Source organism: Malania oleifera, chromosome 10 (genome assembly GCF_029873635.1).
Source record: "Malania oleifera isolate guangnan ecotype guangnan chromosome 10, ASM2987363v1, whole genome shotgun sequence".
Classification (NCBI taxonomy): domain Eukaryota; kingdom Viridiplantae; phylum Streptophyta; class Magnoliopsida; order Santalales; family Ximeniaceae; genus Malania; species Malania oleifera.
The window spans coordinates 14,787,942-14,797,986 of NC_080426.1; the positions used below are offsets into that span (position 1 = coordinate 14,787,942).

Genomic DNA, 10,045 nt, shown 5'->3' on the forward strand with positions numbered 1-10,045 from the left:
AAATATACCTACAGTTCGTCCCGACAATATATACTCTTATTACATTTCATATTCAATAAAATAATATAATTTTTTTGTATAAAGAACTTCTTTCCAAATTATTACAAGAATAATAATAAAATTGAACCTTAAGTTTTATTAGGTGTAATTCAAATCATTTTCTATCGATTTTTCAAATCATCATGTTTCTTCAAAGTAATCACTCCCAATTTAACATAAATTACTTTTACCATCCTGCTAAATAAAAAAAAAAAAATTGTTTTTTACTAAAAACAGTGCAGAGGAGGGCTCATATTAATAAATTATCATTGGAGGCGGCGGCCTGGAATTGTCGAGTAATGAAATTTTTACTACATGCGGATTTTTGCCCCTTCTGAGTGCAGAAAGAAAATTGAATTTGGAAAATTTCATGACATGTTCGCCGTCTTGTCTGTTTGTTGGTTGGTTAACTCATGCTGTTCATAAAGTGAAGGCAACTAAGAATCTCCCACCCATTAACTCTCTATTGCCATAATTCCCCCCAAATTCTGTGAGCAAGACCTCCACAGAGATGCAGACCCCGCCCTTAGGCATCACTGTGTCATCAACGACCGCCACCGCCGCCGCTGCGACCTTGTCCACCCACGCTTCCAAAACTACACTCTGCAATTTCAAGAAATCATCCACCTACCCTTCCAGGGTCCCTCATCAATCACCCTCTCTCTCTTCTCTCTGCAAATCAGGTATTGCTCTCTTCTCTCTGTGTACTCTCCAGTACCCCTTTTTTGTGAATTGTGAAGATTTGCTTATAGCGTACGCAACTCCATTGTTAATCTTACTAGAATTAGCCGATGGTTACTGAAACATCAGCTTTTGTCCATTGGGGTTTAGGGTCCTCGCTTAGACATAATTAAGCTTTTCAAGATTTCAAGCACTGGAAAAGTACATATAATTTTCTATTATAGGTGGAAATGTAGGCGATTCAGAGTTTGGCTTATTAAATAACTGGATTTTCCAAGCTGATTTAAGTTCCTGCTCTGTTTGTTTACTGAGAAAAAGACGGAAGGAAGAGAACTTAAAGTTGTGACTTCTACTTTTTTAAGATTCAACTCTGCCTAGGACAACTGTTTGGTTTAGTTGGGCAGCTTTTATTTTCCTCAAAACCAAAAAACATGAAATAGTGGGATTGGTTTTTAGATTTGAAATGTTTCACTCGTTTAGTGTTCTCAGAAGCCAAATAGAGTTAAGAAAAATGTGATAGTTATTTGTTTCTGGGTATGTGATTTTGTCTATTCGTTTGGATGATTCTGGTTTTGGATGTAGGAGTTTGCAAAGCCAGTCAAGTGGTTGAATTATTTCCAACCGTGTCTCCGGAGATTGTTGTCCGTGAGGCTAGGTTTGAGGACTGTTGGGAAGTGGCTGAAACTCATTGCAGCTCCTTCTTCCCTGACTATTCTTTCCCTTTAGATTTTGTGCTGAGAGTTGACCGTCTGGTGGGCATGCTATCGGGTTTCTCTGTACCTAATGGTTGCAAGAGAACTTGTTTGGTTGCCGTCGTTGGTAGCTCATTCGATGATTCCTTCCTCTTTGGAAGTGAAGACTTTAAAGTTGGAGGTTTTGACAGGAAATTCTTTCTCAATAAGGGGTATGTAGTTGGGATTTTAACAGTGGATACCGTCGCTGACTTTCTTCCAAGAAAAGGACCACGTCGGCAGAGAAGGTGAATCCAGCAACCTCTTTTCTGACAAAACTGAACTTACATAATATATGTGCAAGGTATATATGCACAGCCCACATATATAGAAAATAGGGCTTTACTAATTTTTTGTCTTTTGACTGTAGCTTCCATGCATGATGCATGAGCAAACTGTTGCTGTTCAGTATATTAGTTCAGGAAACAATGTGATCTGACTGTTGAGAGAGAAGCAATGTTTTCCAACACCAAGGAAGGAAATTTATTTGTGCTACGCATAACACCAATATGAAGTTTGGGTCCATACTTTAGTTTGGATTTTGCATCAAAATCATCCACTAGAACAGGACTGTATGGCGTCTGTTAATGCATTATATGCTTTATGTTGTTCCAGTTTTTGGTATAGTTGTATATCCTGGCCTTTCATAATCGATTATGATCACCATGGCTGAAGTAGGGAGAACTTCATTGATTCAACTTGTTTGTGAGAGACTGAGTGAACTGCTGCTACCTTCACAAGACGTTGCCTTTTTCTGTGTCAAGTATGGTATTTAAATGTCATTTGATTATTTATCAATAATTCCGCTAGGATAGTATGAAGATTTTTTAATTATATTATTTTTATAATTCTAGAAGATAAATTTTACAGTTTTAGTATTTGTTTGCAGTCTCTGGTAAAGGTGTTCATACAAGAGGTTCAATTTCATTTTCTATGTTCTTTTGCTTGTATGTGTGTTTTTAGCAGTACACTGAATTCTTGAATATTTGTTATTGATGTGGTTTTACACATGAATATAATTTCTCTTGTAAGTGAGTTTCCCATGATATCACAGTAGCATATATTGCCAATTGATTTTTCTTTGAATTTCCTGTTTTGGCCAAACTAGAAATATGAAGAGAACCTGACCGTAAAATCTGTGGTAACCAGTGCAAATCATGATCTCCACGTGTCTCACAAATTATTTATTGTGATTTTGTTCTAATAATATTCCTGATAATAAATGGAAATATCTAATTTTGGGTTTTTTGCTTATTTTCCATTATGCTTCCCACACCTGCTTCTTTTTTTTCTTTTTCTTTTTTTCTTTTTTTGAAAAAAAAGGGTGGCACTTCTATCTTTATTAGAAAACCCCTCACTTATGGCGGATGAATACTGTGATTCCAACCTTGAGACTTGAGGACAACAAACCCCAAGACTCTAAAACTAATTTAACCAACTTATTCAAAACCAATAAACCAATGACCAACAACCAAACAAATAAATAAGAACTAAACAACTATAAGTGGAAAACAAACAAAATTCCGGAAGATAGCACAAAGTATTACGAGCGCAAGGAAGGAAATCCCAACAAATCCAATCTAATCATTCCCCTGACTTGCTGTGGAAGATCATTCTGGAAACTATATGATCGAGATATACCAGATTCACCCTGCTTGGCAAAGAAATCTGTACTTTTATTCGCCTCCCTGTAAACATGTTCCACTTTGTACTGTATGCCTCTCAATGCTAGCACAAGCCCTTCCCACAATTCCCATAAGTTCCAAGCTGAACACTTCCCAGAATTTATCCACTAAACCAATAAAGCAGAGTCACAAGCAATCTCCACTTGATCAAATCCGAGATCTTTGCACAGATTAATCCCTATAATAATTGCCTTCAATTCAGCCATATTATTGGTTCCATAACCCAGTAATGAGGAAAAAACTGCTTTAAATAAACCTCTTTCATCTTTTATCACGCCTTCACTACCACAATTACCTAGGTTACCTCTACAGCTTCCATCCACATTCAACTTAACCCAACCTATCCCAAGTTTACACCATCTGACTACACGAGGAAGACGAACCCTCACATTTTTTACTTGAAAATTCAAAGTACAAAGAACTGCAATATCCGTGCAAGAAGCAGGTGCACATTTAGTTAACTTGTCCGAAATGGATCTCAGCCAATATTTAATATCAAGCCACACAGTTCTCACCGAATCATGAATTGATTCCATCCTGGCTCTACATCAACGAGTCCAAAGTCTTCAAATGATGAGACTAGATATAAGACCTACCAAAATGCCTAACTATGAGGCCCGTCTTGCACAACTAAACCAGACATTAACTCTGGCTTTCCATATATTTGTTGTCATACAACTAACACCCAACGCCACTGCTGCTTGTTTTCATACCTCCTGAGCAAAAGATCCCGTGTAAAGCACATGGTCTAGAGATTCAATCTTGGCATTTGAACAACAATCACACCGAGAGGCCATCTGAGCACCTACTTCTTTAATACGAGTATCAACCGGAAGACAAGCGAACCAAGACTTCCACATACAAATTAACACCATTTTTGGCAACATAGGATGCCAGATCCATTTTGCAACTAAGAATTCCTCTTTACGCTCCCTTATAATTTCCCAAGCACTTGTCGTGGTAAATTTCCCACATGTTGAAGGTTCCCAAATTACTATATCTGGACCCTCCTTGCAAGAAATAGCAGAGTTCATTACTTCCTTAGCCTGATCTTCACCCAACAGATCCACTAATAAATCAACATTCCATCCATCTCTATCCCAACAATCTTGTGTTCATAGCTTATGGTTTCTGATTTCCTGAATCTTAGCACAAAAGGGACCGGAGGCTAACCATCAATCAACTAGAAAGAGGCCAACCCTTCTTTAATTTGAACACGAACATGCTCTAATACTTCAAGTATCACACGAACAATCGATCTCCAAAATCTGGTTCCTTTATCTAGTTTCATTTCTCTCAAGTGGTGTCTATTATACAAATACTTGACTTTAAAGAATTGAGTCCACAGATTATCCATAGTTAACAATCTCCACACAAACTTCATATGCAATGATTTTTTTATTTCCTCAAAGTCCCTAATACCCAAACCACCCTCACAAACAGGCTTACGTATATTAGACCAGGAACACCATTTCCTTTTCCTTTTATCATTTACTCCACTCCAAAAAAAATTCGATAACATAGAATTTATCTTTGTGAAGACAATATTAGGAATGTCCATTACCGCCAATTGATGAACCACCATTAATGATAATACATGCTTAATTAAAATTAAGCGGCTCCCTTGAGATAAAAGCTTAAATTTCCAACTTGTTATCTTTTTCCTCAATTTAGCAACTAGGGGCTCTAAAATACGAGCCGTAAGACGACCTGATACCAAAGGAACACCCAAGTATGTAGCAGGGAAACCTCCTTCTGCAAAGTCAATCGTCCTTAACAAGGATCTCTTCCGAGCATAAGCAATTCTCTTTGACAAAAAAATACTTTTCTTTATTTATCATTTGACCAGACCAATCCTCATATTTCTTAAGAGTCTTAATAAGCATTCGAATGAAACTTCTCTTACCATTGGTAAAAATAAGAATGTCATCCGCATAGAGAATGTGAGATACCAAAGGCGCCCCACGAGGATGATAGCAAGCTCTTATCTTATTCTCCATAAAATTTTTCTTTAGAAGCCGAGAAAGAACTTCCCATAAAATAATAAATAGATAAGGAGATAGAGGGTCTCCTTGGCAAAGCCCTCGAGAAGGTTTAAAGAAACCTTTATAAGTGTCATTCATCACAATGGAGAACCAAGGAGAGGAAACACATTCCGCCACTAAACCATAGAATCTTCGTGAGAATCCAAAGTTTTTCAGAACCAAGTTTAAAAAATCCCAATCAACCCTATCATATGCCTTAGCCATGTCCACTTTGATCATTACATTTCCATCATTAGACTTCTTATGCAAAGAATGAACAATTTCTTGTGCCAATGAAATATTTTCAAATATTCTTCTACCAGGAATGAAAGCTCCCTGCTCCGGAGAAATCAATGCAGACAATAAACCTGTCATCCTTGCAACAATAATTTTTAAAAAAATTTGTAGATAACACTACAAAGACTAATAAGCCTAAACTTGTCAAAACTCTAGGGATTCTGAACTTTTGGGATTAGAACAATGTAAGATGCAGAATAAAATTTAGGAAGAGGAGACCTAGCAAAAAAGTCTCTAACTGCATCGATCACCCCTTCTTTTACAATATCCCAACAATCATGGAAAAAAGCCGAACCAAAACCATCCGGACCTGGGCTACTATTTCTCGGGATAGAAAGAATAACTTCCCTTACCTCCACCTCGGACGGTTCACGACAAAGAGCAATATTCTCCTCTTCTGAAACCATAGGAGATATTATATCAATAAGGTTAGCTGTTCAACTGGGGCCTACACCTGTTAAGAAAGTTCGAAAATACCTTACTGCACCCTTATGAATAGCCTCCATAAAATCCAACACTTCTCCATTCGGAAGTTTCAATGAATGAATCATAGTCTTTTTCCTCTTTTGGTTCACAAATGCATGAAAGAACTTTGTATTGTTATCTCCCGCCTCCAACCATTTCTTTTTGGCTAGCTGAGAAATACGAATCTCCTCCCTCTTTTCCCATGCTTCCAACTCGAGTTTAGTAAAGAAGAAATCTTCCTCCATTTCTGGTGAATACCCTTCTTGAAGCTGAGCCTCTAGAACCTCCATACTTTCCTCCAGTTTTTTAATGTTCAGATGCATATGTCCAAAAACCTGTTTGTTTCATTTTCGGATTGCAACTTTCGTATGCTTCAATTTAGCAGTAAGTCTAACTAAACCCGTGCCGTGTGACCCCTCCCTCCAGGCTTCCTCCACACAAGATTTAAAAGACTGATGAGTGCTCTACATATTCTGATACCTGAAGGGAGAAGAACCATACCGATGCAAATTTCAATGAAATCGAATAATCAATGGGTTATGATCTGAAGTCCTCCTCTTTCCATACTCAAAATAAATATTTGACAAATATTGGAGAATATTCGAATTATAGAGGACCCTATCCAATTTTGTACAATTCCGAGAATTTCCACTGTGACCATTACACCAAGACATGTTGCTGCCAATACCAACCAAATTCATAAGACCACAGTTGTCCAAGCAAGTATTAAATTCCTCCATAGTTGATAACGGCCTCGTATGACCACCAGTACGTTCCGAATCTGAATGGATGATATTAAAATCTCCCGCCACTAACCAAGGGAAATCATCCCTCTTTACAAACTCCAAATCATTCCAAAGTTCCTGGCGATCTATTTGACAACATTTAGTATAAACATATGAAGTCAAGAAATTCTGGTCCACAGAACTAAAAATACCCGAAATAACTTGATCAGACATATGTTGTAACTCAAAGTGCACTTCCTCTTCCCAAAACATCCAAAGTTTACCCCCCACTGATGCATTCACACAAAAATTCGGAAAATTTAGAAAGTCAGCCCATTTGCGACATCAGACTTTCATCAGAAAATGGCTTTGAAAGAATTAAAATAGAAGGCGAAAATTTTCTCATTAACTTTTGTAAACAACTTTTAGACGTGCCTAAACCCCGCACGTTCCACACTAGAATTGTATTAATCATAAATCAAGTTTCTTTGGACGGGTAATAACCCATTGAGACTTCTTCTGGCTTTGCTACATGGGCATATGTGAAAATATCATCGCAACCTACATGTCTTAGTGACAAATCAGAGGTATGACTAGAAAACCTGCTCCAGCCCTCCAGAGGCCCCCAGAAAAATGAAAAACTGACCCCAGAAAAGGAAGCAACTTAAGAGCCAGAATGAGACTGTTGAGATGGATGAATGCATTCTTGAGAAAGAAGCATTATTGAGGACTAGAAGAGAAAAATTTTGCCATGGTATATGTGATAGACAACAAAGACAAATGCTGGTCCCATGGGGAAGAAATGATTCAATCGGAGGGCATTATGAGTATGCAAAGACCTAGAAGAATATGCGACAGTATTCTCTTAAAACGTGTAATGGCGTATGATATGATGGAAGATACGGCCTTGATTGAGCAAAATGTCAAATGATGACTATATGCCGCCAACAGCAACCTGCAGTCAGTAGTTTAATATCTTGTGAATTTCAGTTGAGTTGTGCTGCTATGCGTTAAAATTGATGAATTTTTTGGTTATTCAAAGATGGCTATCATCAACTTGTCTGCTGTATTGACTAATTAAATTAGATGAAGTCTTATTTTTGCCATTAAAGGGTCCTGGGGTTCCTGCCCCTTGAGTTCTCCAGCTTTTATCATGATCAAGAGATCAGCACACAAATTGCATTCCAACTAAATTTTGATATAATGCATCTTATAGATTTTTAATCTTGTCCTTGCCAATTCCATTTGCTGCCCTTCATAGATTAAATATTATCAAATCAATTCAAAATTTACATAGATAATGCCCAAGTGAACTCCATTTGGACCCAAAATACTGTCGAGTAGTGGATAATGATATAGACTTTGTAGATGGATTACTTTGTTCATTTTAATCTGTTCATTGTTTTTTATTGATAGTTTATTGGAGCTATTTATGTAAAGCCAAGGTTTTTATATCTATTTTATTTTTATGGTTGCTGAATTCCTTTTACTCACAAAAGAGTAATTTTTGTCACAGGACTGGCATAGCCTACATATCAAACGTGGCTGTTCGGGAAAAATTTAGACGAAAAGGGATAGCTAAGAAGCTCATAACCAAAGCAGAGGCTCAAGCCAGGAAATGGGGCTGTCGTGCCATTGCACTGCACTGTGATCTGAACAATCCAGGGGCAACAAAGTTGTACAAAAGCCAGGGATTCAAATGCATCAAGGTGCCAGCAGACGCAAACTGGCCGCAACCCAAGACCTCTCCAGATATCCAATTCGGCTTCATGATGAAACTCTTAAACACCCCAATCAGTGCTTGGACTGTTTAGGAATACATGATGAATTTTAAAGGGAGGGGAAAAAAAAAAAACCATATATAAAGGCAAAAGTATGATATATGGCATTGGCTCATGGGATTGGCTTATTGTATATATGCAAACCGTAGGAGTTGGTTCTGGTCTCATGGTATTGTGTTCATTGTCCTTTGATGTTTATCCTGTTCCAAAACATGTTTGTTTGTGCTAGTAATGGTATTAAGCCCTCTAGCATTTCATTATTCAACTGTTCATAGAAAAATCATTCCAACATCTTATTCTTGGATAAATAGTCGATCAGCAGCCACTCACCACTTCTGCAGTTATGGAGAGAAAAAGCAATTGAGAGGCTCAAAGTAGCCTCCAAGGGACCTGCTTAAGTTGTAGAATGAGTTTCGGATTTCAAAATCTACGTGTATTGGATCCATAATGGCCTTGAAAAAGAAACCGGCAGAAAATGTGTCTTGAGTAGTGTTTCCATTGGGGAGAGCATAGAGGTTAAAAACCTCTGCCTGCTTATGTATGGGGGTGCTACCCACTTTTTGTCTTTGGTGTGTAATGCTTCTCAGATTTTCTCAGGGTTAGGATGGTTTGCACAATCATAATACAGAGTATTTACCTGCCATAGTGACACAGTAAAATTTCATTTAAATATTTTTAGCGTGGTCAGGTCTAGTGTATAAGCCCCGTTTGGAGCACTTAAAATAAAAATATTTATAAATTTATCACTTAAAACAAGCATTTTTACCCCAAAAAAAAAAAAAGTGATGTTTAATTTATACTACAACGAAAACGTATTACAAAAGGTATTTTTCTCGAACTATTTCTTTTTTTAAACTATTTAAGTGAATGTTAAGAGAGCAATCTAAGATGGCTTTTTGGCCACTTGTAAGTGGCAGTGTTCATAGGCAGGGTCAATTTTATAAATATAAGAAAATTTAGTAGCTATTTTGTGATTTAAAAAATACATTAGAAGATAATTATATATTATTTTATTATATATTATCATAGATTAACTATTAATGAAATATAATTCAATTCTAGAATAAAGAAGAAGAACCATCTATTAATTAAAATTAATAGTAAAAATTAAAAATACTAATATAATTAATAATATAATTTTAACATAAATTAATATAATAATCATACGTTATAAATATAAATTAAGAACAAGATTATTGTTAATCAAAAATAATATTATATTATTTTTACTTAATAAAAATATTTAAATGTTAATTAAAAATAATAGTTAACATAATTATTAATCAAATTATTGATATACTATTTTATTATGCAATACAACCTATTAATTATTGATAAAATATAATTAAATTATGGAATAAATAAAAAGAACCATCTATAAATTTTTATTAACATTAAATAAATTTAAAATTGTAATTTAGTTATTAATACTATTTTTAACATAAATTAATGTGATAGTGATATGTTATAAATATATATTAATAACAAGATTATTGTTAATTAATAAACAATAATATTATATTATTTTACTTAATAGAAAATATTTAAATTTTAATCAGAATATTAATACAATTATCATTTAAACCCTTAATTATAAAAATATTAATATTTTATTTA

General features: G+C 35.6%; 1 protein-coding gene across 1 annotated transcript; it reads left to right on the forward strand.

Moving 5' to 3' along the window:
- Positions 1–322: 322 nt before the first annotated feature.
- Positions 323–8,719, forward strand: LOC131165656 (GCN5-related N-acetyltransferase 4, chloroplastic). The gene is made up of 3 exons (XM_058123630.1): positions 323–722; positions 1,303–1,699; positions 8,164–8,719. Exons 1-3 carry the CDS (start codon positions 551–553, stop codon positions 8,459–8,461), a joined length of 867 nt encoding a protein of 288 aa, XP_057979613.1. The 5' UTR covers positions 323–550; the 3' UTR covers positions 8,462–8,719.
- The last annotated feature ends 1,326 nt before the right edge of the window (positions 8,720–10,045 follow it).